Raw genomic sequence first — 11630 nt, 5'->3', positions numbered from 1 at the left:
TCATAGCAAGTAAATGCAAAACTGTGATTGGAACTCTGGTCTAATACCTGACTTAAATATGTTTAATCGTACATGGAGTTCAGGGGTGAGAACTCTCTTCAAGAAATGTTTAGTTAACAAAAAGACTTAGTGGCATGCCAAGTGTCGTACACAGAGATTAATAACAGATTTAGTTGTTCTAAAGAAGTATTTTATGTGAAGTGATACTTGTTTGTGCTAGAGTAGAGGGACAGTATAGATGTGGTGGCTAAGTCGTTGATTGTTTGATAGAAATTTATTGTGTAATGTTGAGCCAGCCACTTAACCATCCTGGGACTTCAACTTTTGTCATCTGTAGAGTGAGGGAGTTAAATTCAAGGATCTCTAAAATCCTTTCTTTTAAAATTCAGTGGCTTGGCTAACAGTAGTGGATAATAATTTCTTGAGAATTCAGCCTATTGAGGAGTAATGATAATAAATTACCACTTGTTAAGCACTTTTGTGCTATGTACTTTACTTACATGTTATTAATCATGCTAACATTCTTGCAGGATAAACAATCTATTTCGTAGCTCATGGAATTTCCCAGTGGTACTGAATCTCTTGAGTAATGGAGCTGGCAGCTAACCCCACAGTGTTCAGGTTTGGAGACCACTGCTTTTTCCGTATTCCAACTTTCCTACCTCACGGCTGGAATGAAAAGATTTTCTGGTGTGGACAGTCACTAGGTACAAAGTGGTTTGTCTGTATCATGGATCACATCTTATTCTTCCCAACTAGCATATGAAAATAGATTTTAGAGCATGTGGATACTTCCATTTAAGGAAATTAAAACTTAATACAAAGGATTCACTATTATATGAAGATTTTAGGATTGCTGCTGTAATTATTTTTCCCCTCATTCTGCCATTTATTTTTATTTATAGTTTGTGTTTAATACAATTCAGTTCTATAACACAAGAAGTTATTGTGAATCAAAGCATAAGTACACAAACACAATATACAACCCAAAATAGATGTTCCACAGTTAGGTATGAAGCAAAATCTTGCTTACTCACACATGTGGTAGCTTCAGATCCAGCCAGTCTGGTTATTTTCTTGTAGGTTCCTAAAACTGGTTAAAATGACAGTGACCTTGGTTATCAAGACAACTATGGTTATTTTAGGTACTGCAATATCTAAATACCATGCAAACAAAAGATTTCAGGGAGTGTCCTGTTTCTAAAAGGTTTGTATGTATCAAGGTAGCTATATAAAGTTTACTGCAGAACGAAACCCGCTTTTAAATATAAAGCTGTCAGGTTCTAACTACCTGAAAATGCTGATTGTTAGCACAAAGTGCCCCAAATGTGGCTAATTCTAATCTGCAGGGTTTTTTTTTAAGTATTTACATAAAGTGTACAAAAGTTTTTGTGAATTTAATGCAACTTACCTCCAGTTTTTACTTCCCAAGTGCTTTTTTATTTTTACGTATTTGTCTTCACATATTTGCCTTTTTATTTTTAATTTCAAAATATGCTATCTTACCTTCAAAATAGACCATTTTTTAAATTTAAACTGCTCAACATATGTAGAAATGAAAAGCATTTTGACGTTAGTTGGAGTGAGTGTGATTCTTCTCTTTAGAATCAGTTTAAATGAGTCCGATGCTCTTGTTGAATGAAAACAGGTGGTGGAGGACACCTACTATTTGACTTTATGAGGATAAGCAAGATATACTCATGTTGGGGTTTAGGGGTGGATTCTGACCCATTATTATTATACTGGCTCAATTCAGTTACTTCATAAAGGGTCAAATGTCATGTCAAATCGAAAACTTCGGAGGGAGGAGTTCAATTCTCGAGAGAAGAGTGGAAGCATTAACGGTATGAATTGGTACTGTTGAGAACAATACACTGAAGATCTACAACAATACCTGGAAGTTCTTCTAATGCACATACCTGTTTCATCACCTTTGCATTTAATGAACCAAATGGGAAATGAAACACCATTCCACATCCCGCCCTTTATCTCTGGACTAGTCAAAATCTATTCCTATTTTCAAGGTAGAGTTTTAGATGTCTGTGTTTCTTAAGCCACATTCAAAGAAATCATGTCTTTAATTTTTGATGTTGTCTTTCTTCCATCTTGTACATAAAATTCCAGCAGATTTAATATTGGTGTTCATTGCCTGATTAGACTATCTATATGTTCTTCAAATCAATCAAATTTGAGATCTCAGCACTTTCTTTGTCAACAAAATAAGGTGTGGAATTAGTAGATTTGATGAATATCTGTTGTTTCCTTCCAACACTGTACTTCCAATTGACATTTGCATTGGATTTAGAAGATGAGTGGGTACTGATGTTTCTTGGCCTGAGTCTCTTAACACTTCAAAAGTAGAAGAGAGGGTGAGACCATGAGGATTTTGGCTGTGACCTCAGGGCGTTACCATTTGCCTTGGTGGTAATATTAGTTGGATTTGGGGCAGCGAGGCATTCTGGGAGGACTTACTGAACAGTGTTGTAACAGTTGTTGTACATGCCTGAGTAGGAGCCATGCCAGAAGTAGCAATCCCAGGACCCTTGGTCCTCTTAATTGGTGAGCCATGTGTCTCACAGGATGATGGGTATGTGAGGATCCATGGGTTTGGGGCAGGCAGGCCCAGGCTAGGTGAGCGTTGCTCTTTTAATTATGTCAAAGAAGCCGTTGGGGAAACACTAACTTTAGGGGGCAGAATCCTCTAAAATATTTGCTATAAATTAATCATTGCCTTTTGAACAAGTTGGACTTGAGAGATGCATGTTTTGTTCCTCTGAGCTGTTAAATGCTAAATAAATCACTGCCTTTCTGCTTCTCCCCCCTGCGTTTTTGTTAGTTTGAAAATACTTCATTTGAGGGCCGGCGCCATGGCTCACTAGGCTAATCCTCCACCTGTGGCACTGGCACTCTGGGTTCTAGTCCCGGTTAAGGCGCCGGTTCTATCCCGGTTGCTCCTCTGCCAGTCCAGCTCTCTGCTGTGGCCCGGGAGGGCAGTGGAGGATGGCCTAAGTGTTTGGGCCCTGCACCCGCATGGGAGACCAGGAGGAAGCACCTGGCTCCTGGCTTCGGATCTGCGCAGCACGCCAGCCATAGCAGCCATTTGGGGGGTGAACCAACGGAAGGAAGACCTTTCTCTCTGTCTCACTTTCTAACTCTGCCTGTGGGGGGAAAAAAAAAAGAAAAGAAAAGAAAATACTTCATTTGTGTTGAGTAAGGTTAAATGAGGCTTAAGGCACAGTAAGAGGAAGAACCTTTAAGCCTTTGGATTTATAAGAAATATAGAGAAATTCTTTAGGGCTGAAAATACTACATAATCAAGCAGATGCTAATGAAAAAATGAAATGCAGGGGAAGAGAAAAGAGACGAGAGTGCCTGTTTGGAAGTTTTGTAGAGGAGAGTACATTGCCCCTTTATTACAATAATGTTTCTGCACTATAATAAGGTCTTTCATTGCAAGTTCAGCTTTTTTCATTCATTTGTTTTGTGCTCCGCTTCCTCTGTTACTAATTGTCAGCACAATAGTCTTCCAACTATGAAGTCTCAGTGTCCTTTTGGACCAATTTGTCATTGTCTTTTTCCCTCACTCCCCAACCCATGCACTCAGAATCTATTACCATGGTTGCATTTTTAGACATTTTTTTATGTTTTAAAATGGCAGTGCTTTTGAAACATGCCAGAATAGTTCATGATAATTGAATCACCCAACCAGCAACAGTTACTGATTCCAAAAGCACATTGATAAAGTTTATGTCTCTAAAGGGCATTCTTAGAAGGTAATTAAAAATAAACATGTAATACTCTCCCTGTATGGTATCCTGACATAACGCTTGTATCCTCGTATCCTTGTAACTTCACAGTAGTCCTGTGGAAATAGGACATTTAAACATTTTTATTGACATAATTTTACATGTTTATGGGTACAGTGTGACATTTCATTGCTTGTAAACAATGTGCTGTGATCAGATCAGGGTAATTGGCATACAAAGTTTCTTTAAAAAGTTCATTGAAGATCAAAATTAAACTTAGTTTGGTGCAAAAACTTTGAAAACCATAGGTAGTTTTTTATGATATGTACTTTCCATGAACTTTTTGAAGTATCCTCTTATCTGTCTACTCAGATATATATAATTTTTTTAACAAATAGAGTTAGACAGAGACAGAGACAAAGGTCTTCCTTCCATTGGTTCACCCCGCAAATGGCCGCTACGGCTGGCACTGTGCCGATCCGAAGGAGCCAGGTGCTTCCTCCCGGTCTCCCACGCGGGTGCAGGGGCCCAAGCACCTAGGCCATCCTCCACTGCTTTCTCGGGCCATAGCAGAGAGCTGGACTGGAAGAGGAGCAACTGGGACTAGAACCAGCACCCATATGGGATGCCGGCACCGCAGGTGGAGGATTAACCAAGTGAGCCATGGCACCGGCCCCAGATATATATAATTTTTTGTGTTGGGACCATTCAAAATCTTCTTTACTACCTATTTTGAAATATTCAAATTTTGTTGTCAGCCATGGAAGTGATACATTCTATAAAGAAAATTTTTGTTGCAATGCGTTATTTATAGATTACTTCATAAATTTTTTGAAATTTCTATAACTTTTCCTAAGTTCTATCTTTATATTCTTTTCCTGCTAATGACTCTTTGTTCTTAGAGATAGACAATTTTATTATGACTGGTGAATTTTTTTGATTAGCCTGAACAATTCCAGCAATAATCTGATATTAACAGAAAGACTTCTTTGGATATAATTTCCATAAAGGAATCATGAAACAGTATTATTTATTGATTCATTTAGAATTTCCCCTATTTTGTCATTTGATTGAAGTTCATTGCTGTTAAGTGTTACATTCTCAAAGTGACAATTATTGTTAATGCATGAATACTAAATAACAAGTTTGATAAAGTTTCTTCAAAGGAAAACATATTTCAGTATCCTATATGTTATGTGTTTCTATTTGTACAAAACTAGAAAATTAAGTATATTAGGCTTATGATAAAGATGCAAAGCTTTATCTTTCTTGTAAGCTATCAACAATCCTAAAAGAGTTCAGAGCTAGAAGACCTGGATTTGAGATTCAGACAGCTTTCCTTTTAAATGTGTATATTAGAAATTGAAAATACTTTAGAACTTTGTTGAGAGGATTAAGTGAAAACTGATGTGGTGAAGCAGCTGACAATATGCTGAAATAATTATTTACTAGTTAGTTATTTTTTTTTTAATAGAGAATATAGTAGAATATAAACTTTTCCTACTGACTTCCATTGGCCAATATTTAAGATGAGATTTACACCCCTCCCACCCCTTCTTCTGGAGTTCAGTGAATGAGCTGATTATTCTGGAGGGTTCTTTTTTTTAGCTTGCTATGTATCAGTTAAGCCAGATTTTTAAAGGAAATGAAGGTGTTTTTAAGGAAATGTGACCCAGAGACCTCTTCATTGCTATTGAAAACTTTTCAAGCCAGGCTGCTCTATGAAGTCAGAATTCCTGAATGGAAAGAAACATTTATACCCTGCCCTCAGTGTTTGGAGAAGATAGAGGGTATATGCCAGAGAAGTCAGATTCTGATAATGATGGTTTAACTATGCGTATATGTGGCTTTAATGAAATTATTGTTTGGTTGTATATAATCTTCCAAAATTTAAATATTTGGATGGTTTTGTGCCTCACTGTGGATGTGCAGTCCTAAGTTTTACTTTTACTGTTTACTTTTCTCCAATGGAGAGAAAACTCATTTACAAACGTGGTCCTTTCTACTATTTTCCATATAGAAAGGAGGTTATCTCTTAAGTGTTAGAGTTGTTGCTCTATAATCAAGAACATGATTAGGGTTTTACTATTTTTTTCTAATTGATGTTACTGTATTAAAATTTATTTAAGCATACATACACAAATATGTTTAAAGCTTGTGTTTTTCCTCTAAAATGTTAATTTTCACTGTTATCAGAGGTGATTTCAACAGTTTAGATTTTAGAGAAATACCTTAGATTTTAAGAGGGAAAAATTATAAAGTATTATTTCAAAATTTCAGTATTTAAAATATTGAAGTCATTTTACAAGAATAGAGAATTGTGATATACTGTGTCTGAAATATTTCTTGAAACTTAAAAAAATTCAGTTTGTGTATGCTGAGGTTGGGATGAATATAAAAGGACTATGAGTAGTCCAGATTCCCTGAAGCTTACACTTAAGGAGATGTACATGGGAGAGTCAAGTCGTAACAGACGAACGAATACCAGCATATAGGATCTAAATATTAAGTGCAGTGGGTCTTTGAGAATAAGGAGTATGGACTGGAATAATTAGAGAAGATCTTAAGTTGCTAGCATCTAGTTAAAAAGGAAGGAGAGTATTTTAAGTAAGAGAAACATCATGAGTTAAATCTTGCAGTTAAGAATGATCAGGGGATTGCTTCTTGGCCTTTTGGCTAAGATCAAGTGTAGAATGATCAGGGAATGTTTAGAGGACAGTAAGACATGTTTATCGGCAGAAAATATTCAGTTTTTGATGGGGAAGAATAAGGTTTCAATTTTTTTCTTTTTAATTTTATTTAAGTTAAACAAGTTTCATGTATTTCATATATACAAATTTAGGAATATAGTGATACTTCTCACCCCACCCCCGTTCAAACTCTTTGAAATTTAGCCTAAGAAATTTGAACTTTGTCTTACAGACAGTAGACTATTTTTGAGGAAGAGAATGACATATGGAATAAGAATTTGGGTAAGACTAATCATCTTGCTAGTAGTATGTAGGACAACTTGGAGAGGGGGGAGGCTGGAGAAAGGGAAGCCATCTGGGAGGCCATTTCAGTGATCCAGATTTTGGTTATAAGTTCCTGGGTTGTGTGTCAGCAGTGAAAAGAGATGGTTGCAAGAGACATACACAGGAACTGTTAGCATGAATGTTGTTGGCTTAGCCATGTGGGTTGAAAGAGAGGGATGAGTCAAAGATGACTGAACAAGTGTTTCTTGGGTGATCAGTAAAATTACACAGAAATAAAATAAATGGAGAAACTGTGCTGGTGTAGTAACTTTCAGCTTAGAAGGTTAAAAAAACCAAAAAATTGGCCGGCGCCGCGGCTCAATAGGCTAATCATCCGCCTGCGGTGCGGGCACACCGGATTCTAGTCCCGGTCGGGGCGTCAGATTCTGTCCTGGTTGCCCCTCTTCCAGGCCAGCTCTCTGCTGTGGCCCGGGAGTGCAGTGGAGGATGGCCCAAGTCCTTGGGCCCTGCACCCCATGGGAGACCAGGAGGAGCACCTGGCTCCTGCCTTCAGATCAGCGCGGTGCACCGGCCGCAGCGCGCCGACTGGGGCGGCCATTAGAGGGTGAACCAATGGTAAAGGAAGACCTTTCTCTCTGTCTCTCTCTCTCACTGTCCACTCTGCCTGTCAAAAACAAAACAAACAAACAAACAAAAAAAAAAAAAAACAAACAAAAAAAACACCAAAAAACCCTTTTGGGATATGTTGATGTGTTGAGTGAGGTAATAATGGGACATCAAAGGAGAGATGTCAGTTTTGCCATAGGGGATAGAGCTTGATCAGAAGAGCTGGGACTGGAGGAGCGTCTCCCTAGGATTAAATTTGAGGTCTTTACCCACTCGCTCATTTAGGATGGTTTTGTTCTCATCCCTTACCATTTTCCTAACTGGACTCCAATCACACTGGACTTTTTCTCAAACATGTCTATAGGCACCTGCCTACTGTGGGCCATTGTACTTCCTGATCACTCCTCCCACAGATGGGAGGTCTGTCAGTTGATTAAGAAACACCCTTTATAACTGTTACTTCTAAGATAGTGCCACTTCCTTGCTACTCTAAGTTGCTCTGCCTAAACTTTCTTCATAGTACTTACAGGTAGTTACTGTGTTTTTAATTAATATTTCCTTGTTTTTTGCTTCACTGCTCATCCCCTCAATAAAATACAAGCTTTACAAAAAATAGGGACTTTGTTTTATTCACTGATGTATCCTACATGCCTTGGTTACTTCCTGGTGTACAGGAAGTGCATGGTAAACACATACTTTGTTCAATGAATATCTTAGTTTACTGACAGCAGAGTTATGAAATACAAGCATAGCACAAAGGTTTGCGCCTAAGGGAATGAGAAAGACTAATGAATGGTCAGAGATGATAGCAGCACCAGGCAAGTCAGTGTCATGGGATGCGGGAGGCGGGGGGGTGACTCGAGGAGCAGGGAGCCAAGAGCATCAAATGCAGCAAAGAAAAACGAGAAGAAAGATTTGGTGAGAAGATTTCAAGACAGAAGTGATGGTTTGGTTAGTTGACGAAGGGATGGGTGACCAAAGACCAGTCTTACAGGTCATGATTTTGAGTGATGTGTTCATGTAATGTGGGAGAGGAACAGAGACAGTTGGAAGGGGAGGCATCCTTCAGTGCAGGTGTTTTAAAGATGGACTCTGGCTCTGACTCATGGTCTTTGTGTGCAGTGTTTATTTTATTCTCACGTGCAACTTTGAAGATAAATGAGTAGAAATTGCCCCAGTGATACTAATGGAGACTGAGGCATTTTAAGTTATGAATTAGATTAGATATAAACAGATTCTTTCCTGCTCACTGCCCACTGCAATATTCTGAAGTTTAACTTGAGTCACCAAATAGTATGGGTGTTGTCCTCAGGGAGCTTTCAGTTTAATTTGTATTCTTGTCAGAGCGTTTAAAAATTTTGTTATCAAATCTCAGCTTCGTAATACTTTAAACATGAATTAGTTTATCTTATTTAATTAGAACAAAGTAATGTCTGTGGTTATTTTTCAGATTTTAGCACATTATGTAATCAAGTATCATGCTGTACATATCTGGATAATTCACTTCTGTTTACTTTGTGAATTATGATTACATATGGATAGCTTACACTGGTATGGGAGTGTAGTAGAGTTTCATGCCACCATTAAGTGTGATGATGTGATTTTTATTGAAATAGAAACTACCAACAACATATTCAGTGAACAAAGCATTGAGGATGCAGTCAGTTATGCTCTCATTTTTTTTCTTCAAATAATACTTAGAAAAGGGCTGAAAAAGTGTACATTAAAACTTAAACAGTGCTGGGACGTAATAGACTTAAGCCTCCACCTGTGGTGCTGGCAGCCCATATGGGTGGCAGTTTGTGTCTCAGCTGCTCCTCTTCTGATCCAGCTCTCTGCTATGGCCTGGGAAAGCAGTAAAAATGGCCTAGGTGCTGGGGCCCCTGCACCTGCGTGGGAGACCCAGAAGAAGCTCCTGGCTTCAGATTGGCCCAATTCTGGCTGTTGAGGCATTTGGGGCGTGAACCATGGATGTGAGACCTTTCTCTCTGTGTCTCCGTCTCTTTGTCTGTAACTCTTCCTCTCAGATGAATAAAGAAAATCTTAAAAAGTTTATACCCATGTGGTGGGATTATGGACATTTTTGTTTTGCCTATATTTAGGTGTGGGTTTTTCTATATTAAATATGAATGATTTGTATAATAAAGTAAGTAAAGAAATATTTTTAAATATTTAAAAACCAACTTGCCTATAAAGCAATGTAAATTTTTAGTGTCATAAAACTGTACACTTAAACATGTTTAAAAGTGTAAATTTTGTTATTTGCATTTCATCACAAAACTTTTAAAGCCCTTTACTAATATATTGCAAAGAAAGCAAAAGCAAAAAATTGGGGTGAGCATTGTATCACAACAGCTGCTTGGGATGCCCACACCCATATTGGAGTGCCTGGTTTAAGTCCTGTGTACTCTGTGTTTCCCATCCAACTTCCTACAAATGTGCCTGGGTGGCACTGGATGATGGCCCAGGTGCTTGGGTTCTTGCCACCCATGTGGGGGACCCGATTGGAATTCTTGGTTCTTGGCATTGGTCTCGCACATCCCTGGCTGCTGTGGGCAGCTTAGGAAGTGAATCAGTGGATATAAGATAAGATCTCTGTCTCTACCGCTGTCTGCCACTCTGCCTTTCAAATAAATAATTTAAAAAAAAATAGTCTAAGGTATTTTAAAAAGCTATAAACTAGCTTCCGTAATCAAATACTTTGAGTTCATGCAAATATGCATACCTCTTGTGTCTGTTAGTAAATCCCACGTCATTTTTGTATCCATATTATTGTCTTGAAGTGACCAAAGTGTTTTATCATTCAGAATTTCAAGTATGCAGAGGGTCTGCAAAGAACAGTTGTTTAAAATACTTTTTTTTAAAAAAAGGTTTGTTTTATGTATTTAAAAGGCAGAGTTATGGGTAGAGGTGTGGGGAGGAGAGAGAGACCTTCCGTCCTGGTTCACTTCCCAAGTTCCTGTAACAGCTGGGGCTGGGCTAGGCCAAAAGCCAGAATCTAGGAGCTTCTTCTGGGTCTTCATATGTGGCTGCGGGGGCTCATGTACTGGGCCATCTTCTACTGCTTTTCCCATTGGCAGGGAGCTGAATCAGAGCTGGAGCAGCTGAGATTTGAACAGGCAACCCTACGGGATGTCAGTGTCACAGACAGTGGCTTTACCCACTATGCCACAGTGCAGGGCCCTAAGAGTATTGAGGTGTGTGTTTAATTAGAGGCAGTATCTGGTAGACAAATGAGGCAGAGAGATGCTGGCTGTGGCAGTGCACTTTTGGTAAATGGTGGTGTCTGTGGTAACTATATTCATTAAAGAAAATGGATTAGGAGAAGTTCACATACACGTGTCATGATTTAAGTTCAGTTTAAATCCACAGATAGTATCCCATGTTAATACCGACATGGTATTATGGTAATTAAAAGATCAGAATTTGGAATATGGATCATAAAATCTAAAACATCTTCTGTGGACTATATAATGTTATTAACCTGGTCTTACGCCTTTCACTTACCAAATTCTTTATATTATGAAATACATTTTAAGAACTTAGGTTTTCTCTCTTATTTCCTTATGTGGAGTAAGATAGATTGATTTTGGACAGTGTAAATAATTCAGACAAAATAAGTAGAAATGCAGAGCTGCAGTGATGCCGGTTAGTATTGGAACATTCTTGTTATAACTAACTGCATTGGTAATGTCAGGCGAGAGGCCCAGCAGTGAAAGGAACCAGAAGTTAGGTCACCTTCCTTTCTGCTGTCCTTTTACCTTCTTCCCTTCCGTTCCCCATTCTGAGCCACCTGCTTGCTACATGCCTCCTTGGAGAAACAAGAAGGGCCAAGAACCAGGATCCTGCCAGGAGATAATCATCATCGCTGTGTGTCCTTACGCTGGGGTCAGAGCAGGAGCAGTCGTGGTGGGGGCCTCCTCTCCTGTCAATCTTGAAAGTTGTCCTGGATTTCCTCATCAGAGAGCAGGTGTCACTGATGGGAGAAGGTTTGGGGAAGATGTGGAATGGTGAACAGGCAGTTCCACTGCTTTGACAGGCAATTGCTGAATTTGTAAGGCTGTTCTCCCAGCAGTATATTCTCTTCAGAAGAGCATGTGAATTGGATTCAGATGGACCTGAAGTAAATCCTTATTCAGTCACTGCACACTATGTGTCTTCAGCAAGTTATTTAGGTTTCCTGATTCCTTTCTATTCATTTATAAAGTAGAGGATAATAAAATAACACTTCTTGGGTTTGTTCTTTGGAATTAGTGAGCAACATATATGAACCACTCAGAGAGCGTGGTGTGTTCTACATGTT

The 11630-nt window shown here is 38.7% G+C and overlaps 1 protein-coding gene across 7 annotated transcripts in view; it reads left to right on the top strand.

Annotated features, from left to right (window-relative positions):
• The window catches only part of AKT3 (AKT serine/threonine kinase 3), a 307020-nt gene that overhangs the window by 164957 nt on the left and 130433 nt on the right, over window positions 1–11630 (top strand). The window contains exon 2 of one of the 7 annotated variants that reach the window (XM_051820801.2): window positions 531–707. The exons of 5 other annotated variants lie outside the window; for them this stretch is intronic. In XM_051820801.2, coding sequence (XP_051676761.1) covers window positions 590–707 — 118 coding nt within the window. In that variant the 5' untranslated portion in view covers window positions 531–589. Of the gene's footprint in view, window positions 1–530; window positions 708–6699; window positions 6719–11630 lie in introns of those variants that run through there. One more of the 7 variants, XM_070055615.1, reaches the window with a different exon arrangement.

This window comes from Oryctolagus cuniculus, chromosome 13 (assembly GCF_964237555.1).
Source record: "Oryctolagus cuniculus chromosome 13, mOryCun1.1, whole genome shotgun sequence".
Classification (NCBI taxonomy): domain Eukaryota; kingdom Metazoa; phylum Chordata; class Mammalia; order Lagomorpha; family Leporidae; genus Oryctolagus; species Oryctolagus cuniculus.
This window is presented reverse-complemented; position numbering and strand designations above follow the sequence as displayed.